This window comes from Canis lupus, chromosome 15 (assembly GCF_003254725.2).
Source record: "Canis lupus dingo isolate Sandy chromosome 15, ASM325472v2, whole genome shotgun sequence".
NCBI classification, from domain to species: Eukaryota; Metazoa; Chordata; class Mammalia; order Carnivora; family Canidae; genus Canis; species Canis lupus.
Window position 1 is genome coordinate 15,339,078 of NC_064257.1, and position 13,750 is coordinate 15,352,827.

The 13,750-nt window shown below is 42.0% G+C and overlaps 1 protein-coding gene across 4 annotated transcripts in view; it reads left to right on the forward strand.

Annotated features, from left to right (window-relative positions):
- The first annotated feature begins 9,364 nt into the window (after positions 1 to 9,364).
- Positions 9,365 to 13,750, forward strand: part of EIF2B3 (eukaryotic translation initiation factor 2B subunit gamma) — a 145,299-nt gene continuing 140,913 nt past the window's right edge. For 3 of the 4 annotated variants that reach the window (XM_025420314.3, XM_049094495.1, XM_049094497.1), the window contains exons 1-2: positions 9,365 to 9,500; positions 13,071 to 13,227. In XM_025420314.3, coding sequence (XP_025276099.1) covers positions 13,080 to 13,227 — 148 coding nt within the window. In that variant the 5' untranslated portion in view covers positions 9,365 to 9,500; positions 13,071 to 13,079. Of the gene's footprint in view, positions 9,553 to 13,070; positions 13,228 to 13,750 lie in introns of all 4 variants that reach the window. The other variant, XM_049094496.1, reaches the window with a different exon arrangement.

Here is a 13,750-nt window from a genome sequence, read left to right on the forward strand (position 1 = left end):
CTTCAGACTGTTTATTGGGCCACTGAGGGATGGCAGAGAAGGTTCTTCTAGGACTTCAGGGCCCTTGGCTGGAAGCCAAGGAGATTGTGTGTCATGTGGGAGTGGTGGGTCTTCACAGTGACAAACATTAAATCTGAAATCAAGCAGGGAACTAAAGATGCTACTATGCAGGGGAGGGGAGTGGTGCTCGGAGCCTGGCCTGGCACCTTCTGGGATGGGTGTGGTGATTTGGAGGATGGGAGCCCACCTTCAGGAACCAGATGAGCAGAAGAACTTGACATCGTAAAAGACAAATCTTTGAGATGGTTGATAAACCAGCTAGGTCAAACTTGACAACCGAGGCAGCAGCATAGCTACCCATCCACCCGACTCTGCCTCCAGTTCTCACACAGCTAAGAAGCTGTCTTTAAGAACAAGTACCCAGTGAGAGATCTGTGCATATAGACCATCCTCCCTCCCCCAGCGGAAGGAGTCAACGTCAAGCACAGTCTCCAGCGAAGTGGCCTGTCTCCCATCGCTTCTCCCTACTGCCCTTTAGGGTGAATCCTGACTCTACTCTGGCTGGGAAATGCCAGGCCTTGGCCATGAGCTCTGCCCCCTGGGGCTGTGCAACCCAAGGCCTATCTCCCAGTAACTCTGAGTCTGACCCCCCAGCTGAACCTCCTGGGCAGCCCTCATCTTTTGGCTCTCCAATACCTGTGCCTTGGGTGGTCCATGGGAAACACACCTCCTTCTTCCAGCAGCCTCTTGCCCAGGGAGCTGGAAGGGGAGTAGCCCCAGAGGCCACCACTTCCATCAGCTCTGTTCTTCCCAGCAAGCTCCTGCCCTTTTGTGAAGCCTGCCCCCTCAGAAGAAAGCATCCCCCACCCCGCTTTTTTTTAATTTTAAGATTTTATTTATTCATGAGAGAGAGAGAGGCAGAGACACAGGCAGAGGGAGAAGCAGAGGGAGAAACAGGCTCCATGGAGGGAGCCTGATGTGGGACTTGATCTTGGGTCTTCAGGATCAGGCCCTGGGCTGAAGGTGGCGCTAAACCGCTAAGCCACCCGGGCTGCCCAGCATTATCCCTCTGTTCTCGGGGAAGAGCCTGGCCAGCATGCACCTGCTGGAAGTAGTGTTTCTGTATCTGGTACTAACCACTTAAGTCTGGTCCCTTTTTAACCAAACTGGGCTCACACTGTATATTTTGTAGCTTGCTTTTCATGCATTCATTCAGTAAATGCATCAAACACCTATGTCAGGCACTATTCTAGGTATAATGGGGAAAATATTAGCTAAGCAGATTATTTTATTTGGAATTTATAATTGGAGAGAAACAGTATATTAAATGATTACATAAACAACATTTAATAACATTTATGTAAGGGCTCCAAAAAAGTAGTGAAGGATATTGTTAGAAGACAGAGGAGGGTGATACTACCCAGGGGGGGCTCAGTGGAATGCTGAATTATTAGGGAGAATAACCACGCACAACATCCAGCCAAGGAGCATGTTGAGTCCTATGTTACTGGACTATGAAGAGAAGAGAGAAGAGATTCCAACTTTATAGGCTTTTACATGGACCAGCCACGAGGGTGTCAAGCAAAGGAGTGACATGATTAGATTTGCCTTTGGCATCTGTGTAGAAAATGAGAAGAGACTAGAAGCAGGGAGTAATCCAGGCAGGAAGTGATGGTCACTGGGACAAAGGGGCTAGTCATTGTAACTACTATTTTTATTGGCTGCATTTTATTACATTTTAAGAAATTTTCATAACTTCTGCTCATTTAAAACCCTCTACTGGGGCGCCTGGCTGGCTCAGTCTGTAGAGAAAGCAGGTCTTGATCTCAGGGTCAGGAGCCACATTGGGCACAGAGCTTACTTTAAAAAAAAAAAAAGCTGCCTCTATAGATGGATGTTGTCTACAAATTTTTTATGTTGAAAAGTATAAATATTATAATAAACACCCTTATGCATATATCCTTTCATACCTATTTGATTATTTCCTTAGAATAACATCCTAAACACACCATCAAACTGCCAAATTGCTAGTATGTATACCTATTTTACTCCTTTTAGTATATTTCTTAAACTTTACCAATCTTAGGCATTAACACTTAAAAATATTTTTTTTAATATTTTATTTATTTATTCATGATAGATATAGAAAGAGAGAGAGAGGGGCAGAGACATAGGCAGAGGGAGAAGCAGGCTCCATGCCAAAGGCAAGTGCTAAACCGCTGAGCCACCCAGGGATCCTCCACTTAAAAATATTTTTTGAGGGCACCTGGTCATCTGCCTTTGGCTCAGGTCATGATCCCAGGGATCAAACCCCAAGTTCAGCTCCCTGTTTAGTGGGAAGACTGCTTCTACCTCTCCCTCTGCTGCTCTCCCAGCTTGCGCTCTCTCGCTATCTCTCTGCCAAATAAATAATCTTTAAAATATTTTTTTTATAATGTAATATGCTGAATGAGACATCTGGGTGGCTCAGCGTTTAAGCGTATCTGCCTTCGGCTCAGGGCGTGATCCTGGAGTCCCATCGGGCTCCTGCATGGAGCCTGTTTCTCCCTCTGCCTGTGTCTCTGCTTCTCTTTCTGTGTCTCATGAATAAATAAAATCTTTTTTAAAAATTTAACATGCTGAAAATGATAGGATCGTTATTTTAATGTGCACTGCTTTGATTGTTTACTATACTGAGCAATTGTTTTTCTTTATGAAATGCCCTTTTTGTATTTTTGACTATTGGTTTTGTTACACTTTTCTTATTGATATATAATAATCTTTGTACAGTACTAAAGTAATGAACACAGGAAGGCACTGTGCTAACTGCTGTACATCTATTATCTTGTTTTACCTTAACTCTATGAAGTAAATACTTGTATAGTCCCTATTTCCAGATGAGAAACCTAGAGCAAAGATGAATTAAGTAACTTTCCCAGCATCACATAGGTAGTAATGAAGCTAGGATTTGGATGGTGGTCTGCCCATGCCAAAGCCCGCTGGTAACTAAGGTAACTAAATTTTGTACGTTAATACCTTTGTCATGTCAGGTGTTGCAATAGCTTAGCTTTCCCAGTTACTTTGCCATTTAATTTCATGTCTGTTCTTTCCTAATGTACAAAATTCTAAATTAAAAAAATAAAATAAAATAAAATAAAAAATTCTAAAATTTTTAATGAATTCAAAATCCTTATAGGAGAAACCATATATTGGATAAATCCCAAAAGAAGGCCATATAGTATACTTGTTAAGAGCATGTTCTGTAGAGTTAGCTTGCCTGTATTTATATCCTGGTTTTTCCACATAGTAGCTGCTGACCATGGCCAAGCTTCCTCAGCTTCCTTTTCTGAAGCACTTATCTCTTTACCGTTGATTTGAAATGATATCTTTTCACATACTTATCATAATTTTCTGCTACATTCTTATATATAAGAAATCCTCAGAAAATTAAAGACAGAAATCTTCATTTTTCACAGTACTGCCAGAACGTAAAAATGACACTGGGAGTTGAAACCAAGCAGAGATCTTTTTTCTTTTTTTTTAAGATTTTTTTTTTAATTTATGATAGTCACACAGAGGGAGAGAGAGAGGCAGAGACACAGGCAGAGGGAGAAGCAGGCTCCATGCACCGGGAGCCCAACGTGGGATTCAATCCCGGGTCTCCAGGATCGCACCCTGGGCCAAAGGCAGGCGCTAAACCGCTGCGCCACCCGGGGATCCCCCAAGCAGAGATCTTAATCGTCAATGGGAAAAATTACCATTGTTCTGTGAACTTTAAAATTTTTTGTCAAAGCATCAAAAACTTTCTTACTGTCAGTTATAAATGTATAGGGAAATGAAAACATGGTAAAACTAATATTTAGTGCATTGTAATCTAAAGCATTTAGAGAACATGAGAATTAAATTATTTTCTTTGCAAAAAACGTATCCCGTGTAGTTTGAAATGCTTGCCTCTTTTTCCTCAAGATTTATTTATTTATTGGTTGGTTGGTTGGTTGGTTGGTTGGTTGGTTGGTTGGTTGGTTTATAGCTTGAGCAGAGGGAGGGGTAGGGGGAGAGTGAGGATGAATCTCAAGCAGACTCCATGCTCAGCACAGAGCCTGACCTGGGGCTCAATGCAGGGCTTGATCACACAACCCTGAGATGATGACCTGAACCAAAATCAAGAGTTGGACATTTAATTGACTGAGTCAACCAAGCATCCCACCTCTTTTTTCTTATAATGTGGAACAAGTATCTTCACTAAGCCTTGATGATTTGTCATACGCCTTTTCGCATTTGGATCAGCTTCCAACATTCTATTCTTTGTATGTACGATCTCATGAAATATCTCTAAGCATTTCATGATTGCAAAGTGGTTTTTTGCTGGCATCAGTTCCCCTGGGATATCTTCATTCCTTTTGTCACAACCACTTTCCTCCTTTGTGTAGATGAAGTAGCCTTCACTAAATTCCTCTGGCTGCGTATCTGTACATGATGGCAAGGTTAACACTTCCATGATTAGCTCTTTCTTCTTTGACTCCACTTATGTTCGATTTGAATTTCACTTCCAGCCCTACCATTTTTCATTTATTTGCTGCACTTTCATTTTGTTGGCCAAATCTGTTATCTTTTTTTTTTTTCTAATGTCATGTGGGTTTATCACGAGAAGACAAGGAAGCAACACAACTACATTCTTGCTGTGTGTGAACTGAATACACAGTGCACAGTGTAGTAGTTATCAACATACTGAAACAAATGACATGATTGTTTCACTGCTCATGATGCACATTCAAAAAAGTTGATTCTGACAATTTCTTACAGTATTCTCATTGCTTTTACAGTGGAAAGAATTTTTGGAGGGCCCTTCTCCACCATTTTTACTGATTTCACTAGTTCATTTTGTATTTGCTTATAAATTTATTACAGAGAAATTTATAGAGATTTAAGTGATACACAAGTCTCAAATTTCAGTAACCTCCATAAAACTCTAAAACCAATGTGGTGTTCTTCTCCCTGTCCTACCTCCCTGCCTAACTTTTTCATATTCCCAAAGTACTTAGTACCCTTTAATATGCTGTACAGTTTACTCATTATTTTAATTTATTTATAATGTATGCTGCCTCTGCCTGTTGGGATGAGGGTTGGATCCTTTTTTTGTTCACTAATATACCTTATGTATATATATATATACTGGCATGTAATAGTCACTCAGTAAATAGCTATTCAACAAATAAACTGTGGCTCATAAACCATACTTTCCAATTTAAAAACAGGGAAAATCAGCCATTTGAAAAGTCTTGTTTTCAGTAAAGGAGGAAAAAAAATGACCAAATTGATTAAATCACTTATTTTTTTTAATTGACCCATCACTTTGTTTGTTTAAAGTAGGGTCCACCATGGAGCCCAATATGGGGCTTTAACTTACAGCCCTGAGATCAAGACCTGAGCTGAGATCAAGAGTTGGACACTTAGGAGGCCTGGGTGGCTCAGCTGTTTAAGCCTCTGCCTTCAGCTCAGGTCATGATCCCAGGGTCCTGGGATTGAACTTCTGCCTGGAGCCCCATGTCTGGCTCCCTGCTCAGCAGGGAATCTGCTTCTTCCCCCCCTGCTTTTACGCTCTTGCTCGCTCTCACACTTTCTCTCTCCCTCTCAAATAGATAAATAAAATCTTTAAAAAAAGAAAGAGTTGGACACTTAACTGAGTCACCCAGATGCCCCCTGACCCATCAGTATAAAGCATAAATGTCCGAATTCAGACCTTTAAAACTACCAACAATGAAAATTCTGTGTGCCTGGAAAGGAACTAATGAAGTCCCAATTAATGAAGTTCCTTTCAAAGCTCTTTATAGAAACACTATAGCATCATCTGCTCTCTAACTTACTATGAATCTATTAGGCAACTGGTGGGCTTATGTACAAAAATAAAACACAAATATTTTAGGACCTGCCACTGATTGCCAAAGTAGAGTTTCTCCTTTCATTTTTATCTTTCACTCAGTACTCTAAAAATAATAATTTCCTGCCCCACTGACAAGTCTACAGCCAAATGGAGTAGATGAATATTATGATGTGGCCAGCAAATTCCCAAAGAGAGAGCTCTTGCAGACCGTGGGAAGACTATTTCTGAGCCAAGGCTCAACTTTTGAAAGGTTTCTTTTGTCTCCCACAGTTCAAAGAGAACTTTAGAGCTTGACCTTCTTAAACTAGTCCCCACCACATATAAAAACATACAATATAAATATCCCTTGGGGAAGAAATGTGAACAGGAAACAAACATTATGGGGAACAGCCTGTATCCAATACACATTTATTAAGTACTTCCCCTGTAATTAATAAAAATAAATAAATAATAAGCATGAGGCTAGGCATAAGAGATGATAATATAGATTGACTTAGTGAGAAGGAATGTTCAAGAAAAGAGATGTTGTCAGTGACCTGGGCCCTCAGCTATGTTTTTCCACCACCAAATAGGAGGTCAAGGTAAATTTTATCAGAATATTTAATTTATTCAATATTATTTACTCAGCATGTCCCAGATCCTGTCCTAGGACCTGGGGAGAGAGGAGCAAATAACATATAGTCTTTGTCCTCCAAGGGCTCCCAGTGTGATGGAGAAAACATGAAAAAAGGTATGAAAATTCTTCATGATGAGTACCATAATGTAAATACCAGAAGCAGTGAGAGCCACAAAGAAGGAATCCATGAGGCAGCAGTTCTTCAAGTATGTTCTATGGACCTCTGGGAATCCTCAAGACCCTTTCAAGGTATCTGTTAGGTCAAAATTATTTTCATAATGATACTAAAATGTTATTTGCCTTTCATTGTATTGATATTTGCATAAATGATGCAAAAGCAATGGTGGCTAAAACTGCTGGTGCTTTGGCATGAATCAAACTGTATTGATAGGCATTGTCTTCTTCACTGTCACATACGCGCAGTAAAAATTAAAAAGAAAAAGAAAATAATAATAAAGCAAAGTAAGTTTCACTTACTTTGGGGGTGTCTGGATGGCTCAGATGGTTAAGAGGCTAGCTCTTGGTTTCACCTCAGGTCATGATTTCAGGGTCCATGTTGTGTTGGGCCCTGTACTCAGTGGAAGTTCACTTGGTATTTTCTTTTTTTTCCCTCTCTCCCTCCACCCCCTACTCGCATTCTGTCTCTAAAAGAAATACATCTTTAAAAAAAACAAACAAACAAGAATGTCTTTGATGAATCAGTAACATAATTTTATTAAATCTTGGTCCTTGAGTACACACAAAATACTAAAATTAATGAAGTAAGCCACTTACTTCAAGGAAAATCACTAAAAGTATTTGTTGCCAATGATAATATTTGAGCTTTCAAGAGAAAATCAGAAGTTTGGAAAACTTGTATCCGTCATCATAGGCTTGCCAGGTTTCCAATATTTAAAGGACTTTTCTCATAAGATTGGTGGTAATATTAGCAAATGTAATTTTTAAAATATAATGAGTCAACATTTGGGAGGATATTTTACAAGTGATCAATGCATCGAGTTGTAAAGTCATGCGTGGATAAGATGTTCATTTGAAGTGCAAGTATTAGGGATGTCTGTGTGGCTCAGTGGTTGAGTGTCTGCCTTTGGCTTGGGGCATGATCCTGAGGTCCTGGGATTGAGTCCCGCATCAGGCTCCCTGCAAGGCCTATGTCTTTGCCTCTCTCTGTACCTCTCATGAATAAATAAATAAAGCCTTTAAAAAAAAAGCATTAGAGTACAAATGCTCATTGATTTAATGATTCTACCTTGCAACAAATCTTTAACAAATTGCCACTTATTGAGTTTTTGTGTAGTATCAAAGAATATTATCTACAACTAAAAAATATCTCTCCCTTTTCCAACTGTACCTGTGTGAGGTCAGGCTTTATCATAGAATTCACCCAAAACAATATATTGCAACTGAAGGGAAAATACAACTTTTTTCTACTAAGCCAGACATTAAAGAGATCTGCAAAAAAGATGAAACCATGGCATTCTTCTAATTTTTTTGTTTGAAAACATATATTTTCATAAAAATGGTATTTGTGTTAACATTTAATGGTTTTATTTTTGTTTTGAAAATGAATTACTATTTAATTTCACAGGTTGAGTGGCACCTGGGTGGCTTAGTCAGTTGGGCGTCTGCCTTGGGCTCAGGTCATGATCCCAGGGCCTCGGATCCAGCCCCACATCGGGCTCTTTGCTCAACGAGGAATCTGCATCTCCTTCTCCCTCTGCCTGTTGCTCCCCCTGCTTGTGCTCTGTGTCTCTAAAAAGAAATAAAATCTTTCAAAAAAATTCCTCAGTAGTTTTTATAAATATCAATAGATATAATACATATAAACAAAAGTTCTTTGGGATATCCAATAATTCTTTTTAAAGATTTTATTTTTAGGGACGCCTGGGTGGTTCAGCGGTTAAGCCTCTGCCTTCAGCCCAGGGTGTGATCCTGGAGACCTGGGATCGAGTCCCCCGTTGGGCTCCCTGCATGGAGCCTGCTTCTCCCTCTGCCTGTGTCTCTGCCTCTCTCTCTCTCTCTCTCTCTCTCATGAATAAATAAATAATCTTAAAAAAAATAAAACAGTTTTTAAAAAAAAGACCCAAGTGATCAGAATCCTCCACCCTCTCCTATTGTCTCTTTTGACCTTTGCCATCATTCACTTTCCACCGACTTACTTCCCTTCAGGGATATTCGCCTCTCCACTGAACATGCAGGCTGTCTTCAGGGCCTTTGCACCTGCTAGCTAGTCTAGCTGGAAGGCTCTTACCCCAGATACCCAACTGACTCAGTCTCATCAAGACACTCTTTTTTTTTTTTTTTAAGATGTTACTTATTTATTCATGAAAGACACACACAGAGAGGCAGAGACACAGGCAGAGGGAGAAGCAGGCTCCATGCAGGGAGCCTGGTGTGGGACTCGATCCCAGGACTCCAGGATCAGGCCCTGGGCTGAAGGCGGCGCCAAACCGCTGACCCACCCGGGCTGCCCTCGTCAAGCCACTGTTTGGTGTCGCTGTCTCAATGAGGTCTTCACTGACACCCTTCCTCCCCAAATTTTGACGGTTAAAGGTGATTGTTTTCCATTTGATAAGAGTCTGGCTCAGAAAGCCGAGGTGAGTCTCTACATTAGACACCGCAGACCCAGAAAGCCTCGGCAATCCCTGGCCTGCAAAGGCTCTTGGACACTTCTCCCCTGGCCGGCCCGAGACTGTGGCTCCCACGAGCTCTCCTTTCACAGAGTGGAGGTCGGGGCCAACTTCTTGAATGACTTGTTGCAATGTGGACTCCAGGCGCCCAGCTCCAGGAAGGACACTCAATGGGCGGTGACGATTTGTGAATGAAGGAAAGGGAGCGGGCCCCTCCGCCTCCTCCGCCTCCTCCGCCAGGGCGCAATCTATCGCTCCGCGCTCGTCCCTTCGCCGCCGCCCTGCCCCGTGCGTCCCATCGACCCGCTCGGCCATCGCGCGCCTGCGCCCTCGGGCTGTCAGTCGGAGGCGGCGTGGGGAGCGCTGGGAGCGGCCGTGGCGGGCCGGGAGCTGAGAGGTAAGGCTGCGGCGCTGGGGCTGCCGGGCCCCTTACGAGCTGGCTGCTGGGGGTGAGCACCGCGGTGGGGACGGCGGGGCCCCGCTTCATGTGGGGGAGCGGACTCCTCGATCCCGGCTGAGGAAGGCCTGAGGGGGTGGGAGGGGTGCAGAGCCCCAGGGTCTCCGGCTCGAGTCCCTGCCGGACCCGGCGGGGCCGCTCAGGGGCCGCGCGAGAGGAGCTCTTGGGGAGAATCGGGGCCAGCGCCTTGTGCAGCGGATGGAGAGGAGTTTCGGGGAGGGGAGCACCTGCTTAAAGTCACAGCGAGTGAGAACCAGCTCCGGGACTCTTTCCACTTCAGCTCTTCATTTATTTGTTCTCCCTAACTTTATTTAAACAAATAAAGCAAGGCAGTCAAATACGAATACGGTGAAATCCAGACGAGAGACCAAGGATGATAGTGTTTTATCTCACCGGTTTACGAAGGGAAAAGGCAGTGAGTGCTGTGATGCAAGCGTGTCTGAGATGCCGTGAACACCCGGTTCTAAAGCTTGGAGGCTGAAGACACTGGTGGCTGTGATTCCCATCATCCAGAGTCGCGGCAGTGACATTGAGGCATTTGACAGTCGGCCTGGTGTCATGGCTAGTTGTGTTCACGATTGTCACCCAGAACCTCACTGGGAGCAGGAGCCTTAGATCCTAGTGATCAGGGGTCTCCTATCCCTTGTGCACATGTTGAGCTTGACTTTTACAGGGGGTCGAAGTTGTTGTGATGTTCACAGATGCTCATCCCACAAACACTGATTGAGTGCCAGGCATCTGATGGGAATTGTGTTAGGTATTGGGAATAACGGTGATAATAAACACGGTCCCTGCCTTCACGGAACTCACGGGATATAGACATTTAAATACCTGTGCAATAAAGCCTGGAAAGAGATGATCTGCACATGATAGAGTGGAAGCACCTAAGAGGGAAGGAGTTGCTTCTACCAGGAGGGTGGGAAAGGTTAGGAATTTTTTTTTTTTTTTTAATTAAGGAAGGTGGTTCTTGGATTGAGCCTTAAACTTAAGTAGGTGAGGGACGCCTGGGTGGCTCAGGGGTTGAGCAGCTGCCTTCAGCCCAGGGCTGATCCTGGAGTCCAGGGATCGAGTCCTGCATAAGGCTCCCTGCATGGAGCCTGCTTCTCCCTCTGCCTGTGTCTCTGCCTCTCTCTCTCTCTCTCTCTCCCTCATGAATAAATAAACAAAATAGTTTTTTAAAAAGTTCAGTAGGTGATTTCTAGGCGAAGGAGAAAGACAACCTAGAAAACAAGAGCAGCAAGGAGAGACCAGAATTATACAACAGCATAGTTCATTTGGTAAGGGCGGCTTGCCATGACCTAGCCTTTGTCTAATGATATCAAACAGTGGGATTGACAATATTTTCTGTGCTTTACATATATAAACCATCTCTTCACAACTTTATGAAGTAGAAACTATAATTATCCTCATCTTAAAAAAATGAAGAAAACTGAAGCATAGAAAATTTATGAAGCTTGCTCTAGTTCACACAACTAATACATGTTAGAACTCAAATCCAGCCGGTCTGCTTCAGGGGTCTGTGAGCTTAAGTACCAGGGTCCCTTCTAGGAACTGAGGACACTTAAAGTTTTAAATGTCAGGCCTCTGGTCACCTCACCTATTAGTGGTAGAACCAGAACTCAAACTCAGGGCTTTTGACTCAAAGCTCCAATGCTCTTTTATAATAACATCAGATGTGATAGGAATTATATAGTGCCAGCCAAATTGAAGTTAAATTTCAGTCTGAGGCAAATATTTGCTGGAATTGAAATTACCATATCTTTAAGTTGTAGACATTGTACAGGAACCTTCACTTTGTGCCTGAGTGTACTGGGTTTAAGTCCTGCTGTTTAAATATTGATGAGGGTCCCAGGACTGAACATAATTATGGGTAAAGGTGCAGCATTATTTGCCAATTTGTTGTCAAATAAATTTTTTTTCTGAACATTGCATTTCACACTTGTATTTCAAAAGTGATACCATTTATTGTAAATCAAAGAGTACCTTTATTTTGAATCAGTAAGGATTTATGACCTTTTACTATGCACCTTATCTGTGGTAGCCACTGTAAAGAGATTCTTTTGAAGGTCAAACAAGTTTATTACCTTGAGTTTAGAAAAACAAATTAATCTGATTTGTTTCTGCCATTGGGTTCTGCAAATCTAGATTCAGATACAAGCCTACATTTGTGTTTATAGTAATATCTTTCATAGTTGGGGATAATGAGAAGATGGGAGCAAATGGCTGTTATTGGAGTCATCGTAAGTCATTTTTTACTTTTCAGAGACCTAATATACTTTTATTTATACTGTTAATTCTAGTTAGAAGTTTTCAATTTTTTTCAAGAAATACTCATATCAGAAGCCCAGTTGGTAAACTCTTTTTAAATAAATTTTTTATTCAAATTTGTTTTTTTTTTAAGATTTTATTTATTTATTTGTCCATGAGAGATAGAGAGAGAGAGGCAGAAACACAGGCAGAGGGAGAAGCAGGCTCCATGCAGGGAGCCCAATGTGGGACTCGATCCCGGGTCTCCAGGATCAGGCCCTGGGCTGAAGGCGGCACTAAACCACTGAGCCACCTGGGCTTCCCTTTTTATTCTAATTTGATTTAAGTAACATATACTGTGTAATTGATTTCGGGGGTAGAATTTAATGATTCATCAGTTGTATATAACACCCAGTGCTCATTACATCAAGTGCCCTCCTTAATGCCCATCACCCAGTTACCCCATCTCTCCACCCACCTCCCCTCCAGCAACTCTTTGTTTCCTGGAGTCAAGAGTCTCTTATTGTTTGCCTCCCTCTCTGTTTTCATCTTAATTTATTTTTCCTTCCCTTCCCCTATGTTCCTCTGTTTTGTTTCTTAAATTCCACATATGAGTGAAATCATATGGTGTTTTATCTTTCTCTGACTAATTTATTGCACTTAACATAATACCCTCTAGTTCCATGCCTGTCATTGCTAATGGCAAGATTGCATTCTTTTTGATGGCTGAGTAATATTCCATTGTGTATATGTATGTGTGTGTGTGTATGTATACACATACACACACACACACACCTCTTGGTAAACTCTTACGCCTTTAAGAGTCAGCTGAAATATTACCTTCCTATAAAACTTTCCCTGTCTTTTCTAAGACTTAGATGTTACCTTCACTATATGCCTACTGCATCTTGGATATATCCCTGCCATGACATTAATGATAGTATATTGTAGTTTACTGATTTTGTCTTTTCCACATAATTGTGAGCACTTCAAGGGAAAGGGCCAGGTTTCTTTAATTCATATGCCTCCTTTAGCCCCTCTGCCCTGGCTGGAGCTGAAAGTATATATTGGCAAGTCAGAAATTATAATAAAGGTATGTTTACTCTATAGCTAAACTTTCTTATTGTGGTTATTGGAGTTGGAAATGACACATTTGACATTAGTGAGTATCAATAACTAAATAGAAATAGGGTTAGTGGTTAGTACTGTATGTGCTTTGAGTTTTGTTGATTTTTTTTTCTGTTGTTTTTTCTATGACCACAGTTTGTGAAAATGGAATTCCAAGCAGTAGTGATGGCAGTTGGAGGGGGATCTCGAATGACAGACCTGACTTCCAGCATTCCCAAACCTCTGCTTCCAGTTGGGAACAAACCTTTAATTTGGTACCCATTGAACCTGCTTGAGCGTGTTGGATTTGAAGGTGAGCTTTGACAATTAGATGTACTCATAAAATTTTGAGGATGTTTGATCTCAGTGATTTATCAGCTTTATAAGAGTGAGAGAGAATGAGGGAAGACCAGGACTCAGCACTGGCTAGAGACTGTCCTCTAAATTAGGAACATTGGAGTGCTCTATTGCTGTATAAAAAGGTTGAAAAGACAGCACTATTACTGTGTTAGAGCTGCTCTTCACAACGATCCGAGATGAGGGATGCCTGGGTGGTTCAGAGGTTAGGCATCTGCCTTTGGCTCAGGGCGTTATCCCGGGGTCCTGGGATCGAGTCCCGCATTGGGCTCCCTGCAGGGAGCTTGCTTCTCCCTCTGCCTGTATCTCAGCCTCTCTCTCTCTCTCTCTCCGTGTGTGTGTGTCTCTCATGAATAAATAAATAAATCTTTAAAAACAGAACAAAACAATGATCTGAAATGAGCACAGTGGGAATCCAAGTTAGTACCTCATAGTCAGTGCTCACTATGAATCTGTATGTACCCAATGACATATTAATA